The sequence below is a fragment of the Barbus barbus genome (genome assembly GCF_936440315.1).
Source record: "Barbus barbus genome assembly, chromosome: 31".
Lineage (NCBI taxonomy): Eukaryota > Metazoa > Chordata > Actinopteri > Cypriniformes > Cyprinidae > Barbus > Barbus barbus.
The window spans coordinates 1,160,052-1,172,936 of NC_136759.1; the positions used below are offsets into that span (position 1 = coordinate 1,160,052).

Here is a 12,885-nt window from a genome sequence, read left to right on the forward strand (position 1 = left end):
TCGTGTTTCACAGACATTTGATGAATGGTTTTCTGTAGTTAGTCAGATGGATCCGATTCGCCAGCGGCTCAAAGTTACTGATCTGTGAAAGAAAAATAGGTTATTTGTTCAGTTATTGTTATTGTTTATTATGTCTGTTCAAATATCGCTCCTGTTTGGATTGATTCTTTAACAATATCATATGAATGTTTATTGCTGTAACAAATAAAAAAATCACATAAATTATGTTTTTAAATGGTATCCACACATCACATAAAAAACAAACAAAAAAAGAACCCCTTGTTATTATAGTAAAAACAAAACAAATTGAAACCAAAGAATGTTTTATTATTTTATTATTATTTTATTATTACCAGAAGATATTTTTTCTTACTTTTTTTTTTAAGTAAAATAACTTTTTTCTTTTTCATTTTCATTCAGATTAACTTGAAATACTAAAATAACTATACCTAAATAAATTACAATTAATAAAAAATACAACATTACTAAAACTTTAACTACAATTAAAATAAAAACAAAATACAAAAATAAAAATTAATTCAAAATATTAATAAAAATTCCAACAGTATATCAATGAAGCTAAAATAACACTGATCTCTTATAAAATGTAAAATAGCACAACTCATATGTGACCCTGCAGCACAAAAGCAGTCATGAGTAGCACAGGTATATCTGTAGCAATAGACAACAATACATTGTATGGATCAAAATTATACATTTCTCTTTTATTAAGTAAAGATCATGTTCCATGAAGATATTTAGTAAATTTTCTACCGTAAATATATCAAAACTTCATTTTTGATTAGTAATATGCATTGCTAAGAACTTCATTTGAACAACTTTAAAGGAGATTTTCTCAATATTTAGATTTTTTTGCTCCCTCAGATTCCAGATTTTCTAATAGTTGTATCTCAGACAAATATTGTCCATCATAACAAACCATACATCAATGGAAAGATTATTTATTCAGCTTTCAGATGATGCATAAATATAAATTTTGAAAAATTGACCCTTACGACTGGTTTTATGGTCACATATAATATTTAGTTTGGCCTTTTTGAGCTGGCTGCTGATTTAGTATTAGTAAGTGCATTAATATGGTGTTTGTATGTGTTGTGTTTTGAGGTACATGGAGGCGGATGAGCATGTGATCCAGCACTGTTTCTGTTACACGTCGACGGTTCTCACCAGCACACTGGCCTTCCAGAAAGAGCAGAAACTCAAGTTTGAGTGTCAGGTGAGAAGACAAGAAACTGACTTAAAAAATACATCTGTCATCATTTTATATCATCCAAGACGCTTCAAGAAACCTCCTGCAAAGCTTCAGCGCTGTTAAAAGTTTTAGACACTTGTGTAAAAATAATGTCAAAAATAATGTCATAAAGAGCTTTTCTTTATCAGTTAACTTCTATGAACTAAATGAAATCATCATTTGTTGTGAGCATGCTTTGTGTTTAAAGCAGCGTTTGTCCTCGGTGCTCTTGAGCAGAGTTTCTCAGGAGCTTTTCAGGAGGTTTCTTGAAGCGTCTTGGAGACACAGTTCTTCTGGATTTAGTCTCAGTTTGTTCTGTTTCTTCATGTCATTCCAGACAGACTGATGATGATCAGATCAGATCTCACTGGATTATTACAATTAATGGCTAAATGAATGTTTGGAAATGTAGACTGATATTTCCAGCAAAAGATAGAAACAACTGACTTAAAACCAGTTTTAGCTGCTGGAAGTCAATGGCTACCATCAACTATTTGAATAGAACTCCATTGCATTTCATTGCATTCAATCGAATAGAACTGAACTGAAATGAACTAAATGGAGAGGATGAGTGAGAGAGAGTGATGGACTCTATATGGACAGCTCTGGGAGTCTCACAGTATCCAGAGTGCTGTGAAATCCCATAATGCACCAGGAATAGCACATACTGCCCTGACCCTTTGGCACACACACACACACACACACACACACACACACACACACGGTTGTTTTCTGACTCTTATTTGTCCTATTGTTCCTCAGGCTCTGCTGCAAGTGGCTAAAAACCTCTTCACGCACCTCGGTGAGTCATGAACGCATCGTAATTCATGTTCCTGATCTGACTGTCAATGATTCATCAGTGATGCTGTTACAAAGAAAAACGTGTCTTTTCATAATCTTTCTTCAGTGGTTAATAGATTTCTCCACCTCTGAAACAGTTATCATTTTTACTGATGTCATGAAGGCCGTATGATGCTGGTTAATGTTAATTACTAGTCCGTTATCTGTAGTTTGTTATAGGCTGCTGTTTTAGGTGATGCATCTTTATAAAGTCTTTAATCAAGTTGTTTAGTAGTTTAATGCTGGATAAAGTGGTAACAATTTACAAAAAGGCTCTATTAGTTAACATGAGTTAAATGCACGAGTTAGCATAAACTAACAATGAAAAGAAGCACTTATTAATCTGAGACTTAATAGCTGTTAAAGTTATTATTTTAAAAGTAAACTTGCTACATGATTACTATATATATATATATATATATATATATATATAAACAATATATGTAAATGCATTGCATGGCATTTAAATTAAGTGAATTGAATTAAACAGTCTTGAATTTAATTGCATTGAATTGCATTACATTGAAATAAACTGAATTTATTTTAATTGCATTTAATTAAATTGAATTTTGTTGCATTGCACTGAAATGAAATTAATTAAATTGAATTGCACTGCATTAGTTAACATTGACAATTAGCAATGAAAAATACATCTAAAGCATTTATTAATCTTAGCTAATTTTGTCAATTCTTAATTTTAAGATTCACTAATACATCGTTAAATTCAAAACTTGTGTAATATAGTTGTCTAATACACTGAAAAAAATTATACCAATTTTTTTTTTTGGTTGCAAACTATTTATTTTAGCTACATTTAAAATAAAATGTTGAAAATTAGTCAACTAAATTTGTTTGTCGACGTTAAAGAAGGTTTACAGGCGTGTTTGGATGTAGAGTTTTTCAGCTTTAATGAGAAACGAAGCATTTTGATTGGCTGTGTAACGTCTTTCTCTCTGTGTCTGGTTCAGATGACGTGTCTGTATTACTGCAGGAGATCATCATCGAGGCCAGAAACCTGAGCAACGCTGAGATGTGAGACACACACACACACACTTCATTATGGGTTTGATAGTTTTGGGTTTCGTCCAAACCAATTCCAGACTGTTAGCATGACAAGAGCAGCGGCTCATAAATATCAATTAACTCCAATCAAATATTGTAACATTTAATCAAACACACACACACACACACACACACACACACACACACTGTCAGCAGGCTCTAAATATTTACAAGTCTAATGCAGACAGAGCGGAAACACAGATATTATGGGTTTATTCAGTTGTGTTCAGAGTTATTTTCTGTCTTTCTCTCAGTTGCTCTGTGTTCCTGTTGGATCACTTCAGTCATGAGCTCGTGGCCAAAGTGTTCGATGGAGGAGTCGTGAACGATGACGAGGTACAATAAATGTGTGCTTGTGTACAAATTTGTTGTGTTTTACAATACAGATCGTTTTAGAGCAGCTGCACAGTAACAAACGGGAAAAAAGTGTTAATGTAAAATTCAACAGTTATAAAGTAGATTCAGCTGTAAAGTATGGAAGCATATGTGTAGCAAAATTAAATTTGAAATGTAAAATGCAAAATTGACCTTCCATAGGTAAAGCATCTCTACTGAAGATAATAGTGTCATTATTCAGCTCAGCTTAGTGCAGTGTTGATTCAACTTCGTTTAATAACAACAACAAAATCTTGTTAAATTCATCCTTTACCTTCTATGGCATGAATTTTTATTTTGGATGGAAAAAATATTTTATTCCATTTTTTCAACTCTCAGGGCAACACTGTGCTACGTGACACCTATATAAGTGGAATATGGAAAATATGTCATTTCCATTAATCAGTTATCAGACACTTTTATCCAAAGATGAGGACAATAGAAGCAATCAAAACCAACAAAAGAGCAATGATATACAAGTGCTATAACAAGACTCGGTTAGCCTAACGCAGTTTTATTTTTATTAAATTTTTTATTATATAATAAAAAGAAAATGGATAAAATAGAAAAAGAATAGAGCAAGCTTGTGTTAGAGGCCTTTTTTTGCTTTTTGTTAATTGTATAATAAATAAAAATAAAACAAATAGAGTACAAAAAGAATAGAGAAGCTAGTGTTCGTATTTTTTTTAAGAAAACGAGCAGTTAGTAAACACAAGTCTAAATGGAGCAAGTTTTTTTAAAGAATAGAATTAGAATAGAGAGAGGGTCAAAGTAAAGATGGAAGAGATGTGTTTGTAGCAATTCTTGAAGATGCAATAACAAGCAATATAAGTATTTAAAAAAGTATCAAACACAACTGGTTCCAAATAATCACAAAAATAAACAAATCAAATAAACTCATCAAATCTACTACTAATTATTAACACCTCATGCATAAATGTTTCTCGCATTTCATATACACATATAAACCAACATACCAATTACTATCCAGTTTATGGATAGTATGCTTGAGGGACAAAATGACATTTCCCATCATTCTCTGTGCAAAAATAATAATAATTATTATTACATTCTTTGAGTTTTCTGAGCTTGTAAAAACTGCCCAGGAGGACATGAATGCATCATATTCCTGATGCATCTGAGCACATCTCCACCCTATAGCATGATATCGGCTGAACAAAAGTGGTCTAACTGCACAATGTTGCCCTTAGGCAACGGACAAAAACACACACACAGATTTAGTATATAAATAAAAATAAAATAAGTCTTTCAACAATCAAACATACTTCCGTACATATTACTGCACATGCTTATATTTTTAAATAAAGCTTTAAATTTAAACGTTAAAAAGTTGTTTATCTTACTGATTTGTGACACTGTGTCCCATGTGGCTTTGCATCCTGAAAGGATTGCCCCACACCCACTTTAGACCCGCATTTCATTGAACAGACATGTCAGGGTGTATATGTATTTTATTTTATTATTAAAAACATTAAAGGGGCGGTGAGAGGTCCAAAAAGGTAGATTGTTGCCCGAGGAAAACACTATGCCATAAAACAGAAGAAAGATTTCTTTTGCTTTAGTTGCCAGAAATAATGGGAAAAATATAGTAGCAACATTTTAGGTTTCAAATTTAAATTTGCAGTAAAGAAATTTACTGTTAACCAATTAACAGATTTTTACCATAGATATTTTACAGCCTTTTACCAGTGTTGAGAGCTAAATAAATGTGTTGAGCTCTGATCTCTCTCTCTCTCTCTCACACACACACACACACACACACACACACTCTGTATGTCTCTCTCTCTCTCTCTCTCTCTCTCTCACACACATACTCTCTATGTCTCTCTCTCTCTCTCACACATACTCTCTATGTCTCTCTCTCTCTCTCTCTCTCTCTCTCACACACATACTCTCTCTGTCTCTGTCTCTCTCTCTCTCTCTCTCTCACACACATACTCTCTATGTCTCTCTCTCTCTCTCTGGTGTGAGCAGAAGGAGTTTCGTATCCCGGCGGATCAGGGCATCGCTGGTCATGTCGCCACCACTGGGAAAATCCTCAACATCAAGGATGCGTATTCGCACCCTCTGTTTTACCGCGGTGTGGATGACAGCACGGGCTTCAGGACGAGAAACATCCTCTGCTTCCCCATCAAAGATGAAAACGAAGGTCAGAGACGTCAATCCTGGATGCTTTTCTGATGCACAGTCCCCATAGAGCACTGTAGAAGAAAACATCTGACCTGGAAATAAATCAAATCTTTACATATTTATAAAATATATACAAATTTAAAATTGCTTGTAAAAGATTATTTTGTCATTATCGCTCCACTCTGGTCAAGTTCAGACATCCATAACCTTATTGATTTAAATTTAATTATTTACACAACCACAAGAAAATGAACAGGAAGTAAATAAAGTGCTAAAATCCCATTGGGAAATTTGGTAACACTTTACAATAAGGTGTCATTTGTTAATGTATTAACTAACAATGAACAATGCATTTATTACAGTTTTTATTAATCTTTGTTAATGTTAGTTAATGAAAATACAGTTGTTCATTGTTAGTTCATGTTAGTTCACAGTGCATTAACTAATGCTAACAAACACAACTTGTGATTTTAATAATGCATTAGTAAATGCTCAAATTAACATTAAGATTAATAAATGCTGTAGAAGTATTGTTCATTCTTAGTTCATGTTTACTAATGAACCTTATTGTAAAGTGTTACCGGAAATTTAAGGGAGCCTAGAAATAAATAAAATCTTTAGAAATGTTAAAAAATGTAACATTTGAAAATATTTTGAGAAAGTTTATCAATAGTTTTTAAATGTAATATGTAATAAATGTTTCCAAAATGATGTCACTTCCTGTAGGGTGATGTCATTCAGGAACTGGCTTCTGTTAGTTTTTACAAAAACAAGGTGGAAAGTCCATCATTATTCCACAAAAACGTGTGGATTACACTTTATTTGGTGCAGGATTTATTACAATTTTCACTCAGTAATTTGTCCTCAATTTCTAGTAAATTTCACAAATAATTACAAAAGGTAACACCCTGAATTAAACATGAAATTTTGAAGTAGAAAGACTGAAATAGTGTTTTCTTGTAAAATGTATTTGACTTTTGAGTCCAAGCGATGTTGACGTGCATCGACCGCAGACACGAGTACAGAAACCCACGAGAACATCTCTCTGATCTGACCTCTGTGCCTCGTCTGTCTGTGTTCTCATCAGAGGTGATCGGTGTGGCAGAACTGGTGAATAAAACCAACGGCCCGTGGTTCAATCGTTTCGATGAGGATCTGGCAACCGCGTTCTCCATCTACTGCGGCATCAGTATCGCTCATGTAAGACTTTCTACAGCATCACTCCATCACTTAACACAATATCACAATGACAAAAACCTATACACTTACAAAATTGATAGAAATGTATATTTTATAATGTATATTCTATTATATATTTTATATATAGTATATAATAGAACATAAATGATAAAATATACATTTTATGTAACAGTTTCAATAAATTTTACAAGTCTATAGAAAACTCAATAAAAAATGTGATATATATATATATATATATATATATACACACACACGTGTATATTTTTATTTTATAATTTGTATTCCATCTTGTATATATAGTCTTATTTTATCATTTATATTCTATTATATAGTATATAATATAATATAATAAAAAATATATAATATATAAAAATAAAAAATTATAAAAATATAAAATATATATTTGATGTCTTTTACAAGTCTTTAGAAAACTTAAAAAGATTTATATATATATATATATATATATATATATATATATAAAACAAACTTTTAATATATAACAATACATACTTTCAATGAACTTTAATTTTGTAAGCTACCTGTATTTGTTTGAGTTATTATTACTTAATCAAAACAACCCAACTGCAGTTTGATTGACATTACTTAATAAATAAAAAACATGATTTCACAATAAACACACAAAAAAAACATGATTTCTGAAAATAAACAAAAATTGAGTTATCTTAACTCTTTACCTATATATATATATATATATATATATATACACACATATATATTCATACATATATTCACATACATATATATATGAATGTATAATTTAGGGATGCATGGTATTGGATTTTGCCGATATGCCGATTTTTTTTTTTTTTTTTTTTTGGCCGATAGCCGATACCAATATATTTCCTTTTGTTTAGAAACAACACCAGGTTTCACCTGTACAGAGGTTATAAACAAATTATGTTTTTTTGTTTTTAAGATTGCATTCTCAGATTAAATGCAGCGATCCAAAACAGTGAATCTAATCAACATTCAACTAAAAGTTTGCTTTAAGAATGACCACAAAGCTGTCGTGATCTTATCGCTATCACACCCTAAGCACGTGAGCTATTTGTTTTATCGGCAAGGCATATCGATTTCATTTTTACATATCGGGCTAGTATATTTATATTTTATGATTTATACTCTCTTTTACTGATTTTTACTGCTCATTAATATAACTTTAGCTACTATTTAATACATATTTTACTATTAAATTATACAATTTATACCATTTTGTACTACTAATTAACTCAGTTTTGCTATTTTGTTCTACATAAAAAGTTGTGATCTAAAGAATTAAAATGTAAAGTAAAAAGTAATTTAATACTCTCAAGTTTTCAAGTTTCAAATTTATTCCAGGAATACATGGCCTCTCGGCCCATAGTTCCACAAAATCATAATAACATGGCAGATAATCTTTTCTTCATTCCATGGTATATATACAATGCCAATCTCCATGCATACCCCGAATTACAAACACTTGACACATCAATAGAAACATCACCAACAAGCACAAGATCACCGAAGTATTTCTTACGCAAATTCTCATACAAGGAACAGTCGTACAAAAAATGCTTCTCATCTTCTATCACAGAAGTATTTTGTTAATTTACAATAACTACAGATTCTCTCTGCCATTGGTGTATTACTCCATCTGCCTGTTTCTATAGCAAGATGATGACTTGAACATCTAAAAAGGAACAATGATCGTACCAGTTGCATATTATACACAGACGTTGTAGCTCTTTTGTATCAAAGAAGACTTGCATTGTGAATATATATTTAACTTATTATTTTCTAAAACTGATGTATACCATGCCTCGTGTTTTTCTTTCAATGGTTGGTTAAGAATAGCTGTAAATGTTCTTATATCACCTACACTTTGAGCCTCCCAGGCACTAGAAAAACCATAAAAGTACAGCAGAACTCTAATACAAGTGACCCATGTTTTTTCATCTAATTGAAAAAGCATATTATAACATTTTCTTGGATAACGATGATTAGACATAGACACTAGTTTTATCCAATACGATACATCTTTTCATATAAGAGGTGGACAATACAAATCTACCCAAATCACCCAAGATTGCTCACACTTGTACTGACACACAGGAGGTTTTTACAATGTACAAATGTAAATATATATATATATATATATATATATATATATAAATATATATATATAAAATTAAATAATTTATTTGATATATATATATATATATATTTATATAAAATATAATAAATGCATATTTATTATTTATATAAATTATAATTTATAGAATATATTGTAATATAATTTTAATTATACAATTTTAATTTTATATAAATGAATGTCTATCTATAAATATAAATACTCAATATTTTTTTATTTATTTGTGTGTGTCAGTCTCTGCTGTATAAGAGGGTCCATGAGGCTCAGTTCCGCAGTCATCTGGCCAATGAGATGATGATGTACCATATGAAGGTGTCTGAGGAGGAGGTCAGTAAACTCCTGCACAGTGGCATCGAGCCGGTCCAGAAGATCCACACGGACTTCGCTGACTTCACATACACGCCGCGCTCTCTGCCGGACGACAGCACGCCGATGGTACGACACGAACACAAACCAGACCCAGAACCACGCTCAGACCACAGCGCAGTCAGTGCATATCACAGTTCTAGCTGAACTTCTTCAATCCACTGTAGAGCTAGTATGATATCTAATAATTCAGTAGTAAAAACTGACACATTATCTGATTATCTTTCTGCAATTTTTATTTTAAATGTAGGACTATATACTGCTGTTGCTGTTCTGCCATACTCTGGCTCCTTAGACCCATCTGTAAATACCTGTAACACAGCCTCTCTTGCATTATATATTGTCAAACTCACAAAGAACTAAAGAAACACTAGGGCTATATATACAAGCTTAACAAGATAACAAGACACACCTGGGGAACCAATCAAGGTAATCAAGGGGAACCAATGAACAAACGGACTACAAACTGACTACAAACACCACGGGAGACAGGAAGTGACATAAAAGTCCAAGACAAGGCACAGAGAGCATGCAACAAAGAAAGAGTTGATTTGTGAGGAGAGCAATCATGTTCTAATCATGTAATCATTTTCTAAAAAACTAAATAAAAATGAGCACCTCAAATTGCAAAAAACAAACTACAAATTTATGCAATTTGTTCTAGCCTACTAATTTATATTATTTATACCATTTTTGTACAACTAATTTAGAATTTATACAAATTTATATAATTTATACTATTTGTACCATTTTGTACTACTAATACAATTTTGCCATTAGGTGCTACTAATTTATACTATTTGTACTACTGTTTCATGATTTTGTTCTATTCATTTAATGTGATTTTTCTACTCATTTCTACTATTTTGTATTACTAAATATTTGCTGTTTTGTTTTAGTAATTTATATACGGAAGCGTATTGCATTCACTTGAGGAAAAAAAATCTACTCTGTTTTTCTGAATTAACGAGTTAATTATCTCAGAATTACGAGAACATTTTTCATAAAAAAAAAGTTTTTGCTCTGTTTTTCTGAATTAACGAGTTAATCATCTCAGAATTACGAGATAATTTTTCATAAAAAAAAAGTTTTTGCTCTGTTTTTCTGAATTAACGAGTTAATCATCTCAGAATTACGAGATAATTTTTCATTAAAAAAAAGTTTTTGCTCTGTTTTTCTGAATTAACGAGTTAATCATCTCAGAATTACGAGATAATTTTTCATGAAAAAAAAGTTTTTGCTCTGTTTTTCTGAATTAATGACTTAATTATCTCAGAATTACGAGATAATTTTTAATGAAAAAAAAAGTTTTTGCTCTGTTTTTCTGAATTAACGAGTTAATCATCTCAGAATTACGAGATAATTTTTCATGAAAAAAAAAGTTTTTGCTCTGTTTTTCTGAATTAACGAGTTAATCATCTCAGAATTACGAGATAATTTTTCATAAAAAAAAAGTTTTTGCTCTGTTTTTCTGAATTAATGACTTAATTATCTCAGAATTACGAGATAATTTTTAATGAAAAAAAAAGTTTTTGCTCTGTTTTTCTGAATTAACGAGTTAATCATCTCAGAATTACGAGATAATTTTTCATTAAAAAAAAGTTTTTGCTCTGTTTTTCTGAATTAACGAGTTAATCATCTCAGAATTACGAGATAATTTTTCATTAAAATAAGTTTTTGCTCTGTTTTTCTGAATTAACGAGTTAATTATCTCAGAATTACGAGATAATTTTTCATAAAAAAAAAGTTTTTGCTCTGTTTTTCTGAATTAACGAGTTAATCATCTCAGAATTACGAGATAATTTTTCATTAAAAAAAAGTTTTTGCTCTGTTTTTCTGAATTAACGAGTTAATCATCTCAGAATTACGAGATAATTTTTCATAAAAAAAAAGTTTTTGCTCTGTTTTTCTGAATTAATGACTTAATTATCTCAGAATTACGAGATAATTTTTAATGAAAAAAAAAGTTTTTGCTCTGTTTTTCTGAATTAACGAGTTAATCATCTCAGAATTACGAGATAATTTTTCATAAAAAAAAAGTTTTTGCTCTGTTTTTCTGAATTAATGACTTAATTATCTCATAATTCTGAGATAATTAACTCGTTAATTCAGAAAAACAGAGTAGATTTTGTTTTCCTCAAGTGAATGCAATACGCTTCCGTATTTATACAACTGCTAATTTACACAAAATATTGCTAATTAATATAAATTTAGCTGCTATTTAGTACTACTAATTAATTCAGTTTTGCTATTTTGTGCTACTTATATAAATTTCAACAAAAAGTTGAATTAAAGAATTAATATGTAATTTAATATTCTCCTTACACCTTGAGCAAAAAACAATATCGTTCAAAAAGGTATTTCAGTATAGCGGATAGATAAAATAATGTTAAGTAAAATTAAAAAGCCATGTCCTCGTCTCATATATAAAACTACTTGCTAAGGAGCTCGCATTCACCTAAAGTATCCTTGTGGATCAGTTTGGGTGAGTAAGGACAAAACACACAAGATCTAGTCCCTTCAGTGCCCTGTAGCTGGCGATGTCACGTCTTTCGTAGCAGAATTAAACTGCTGCAGATAAAGCTAGGTGCCATACAAAATGTATCAAATATAGTACAGATACTCACTCAACAAATGTAGTGAAGCAGAGAGTAAAAGTTACTAATATCTTTGATACTCAGTAAAACTACAAAGTATCCAAAAAGATACTCAAGTACAGTAACTAATGACATTTACTCAAATACTTTACACCTCTGAACACTGATCAAACTATCTCTGTGTGTGTGTGTGTGTGTGTGTGTGTGTGTGTGTCTGTCGCAGGGCGTCCTGAGCATGTTTGAAGACATGGGCTTCATCAACACCTATAAGATCGACCTGCACACTTTAGCCAGGTACAGACACTGAGAGATCATAAGTTGGTTTCATATGGTTTTGAACTATTACTACTATTTTGAACTCCTAATTTATCATTTATATTATTTTATACTTGTGTACTGTTTTATTTATGCAGTTTATGCTATTTTTACTCATTTATGAAATGTATGTACTACTAATTTATACAATTTATACCATTTTGTTCTACTAATTTATAATTTATTGTATTTGATAGTACAAATGAATAAAATATGTACTATTTATATTACTAATTTATACAGTGTATACTATTCATTTATATAGGTTATATTATTTTATATTACAAATTTATACAATATATGCTATTTGTTGACTAATTTATACTGTTTATACCATTTTTGTACAACTAATTTAGAGTTCATTATTTTATACTAATTTATACTGTTTGTACTACTGTTTCATGATTAGTACTATTTATACAACTAATGTGATTTTTGTACTCATAATATTTTGAATTACTAAGTTTTGTTTTAGTAATTTATAAAAAATTGTGGTATTTACACAAAATACTGCTGGTTAATATAACTTTAGCTACTATTTAATACATTTTTTACTATTAAATTATACAATTTAT

General features: G+C 30.6%; 1 protein-coding gene across 3 annotated transcripts in view; it reads left to right on the forward strand.

Annotated features, from left to right (window-relative positions):
* The window catches only part of LOC306851454 (cGMP-dependent 3',5'-cyclic phosphodiesterase-like), a 150,842-nt gene that overhangs the window by 130,247 nt on the left and 7,710 nt on the right, over positions 1-12,885 (forward strand). For all 3 annotated transcript variants that reach the window (XM_079387695.1, XM_079387696.1, XM_079387697.1), the window contains 8 exons: positions 1,126-1,237; positions 2,015-2,054; positions 3,061-3,124; positions 3,409-3,490; positions 5,525-5,699; positions 6,768-6,880; positions 9,267-9,467; positions 12,219-12,289. In XM_079387695.1, the coding sequence (XP_079243821.1) occupies positions 1,126-1,237; positions 2,015-2,054; positions 3,061-3,124; positions 3,409-3,490; positions 5,525-5,699; positions 6,768-6,880; positions 9,267-9,467; positions 12,219-12,289 (858 nt within the window). The remainder of the gene's footprint in view (positions 1-1,125; positions 1,238-2,014; positions 2,055-3,060; positions 3,125-3,408; positions 3,491-5,524; positions 5,700-6,767; positions 6,881-9,266; positions 9,468-12,218; positions 12,290-12,885) is intronic.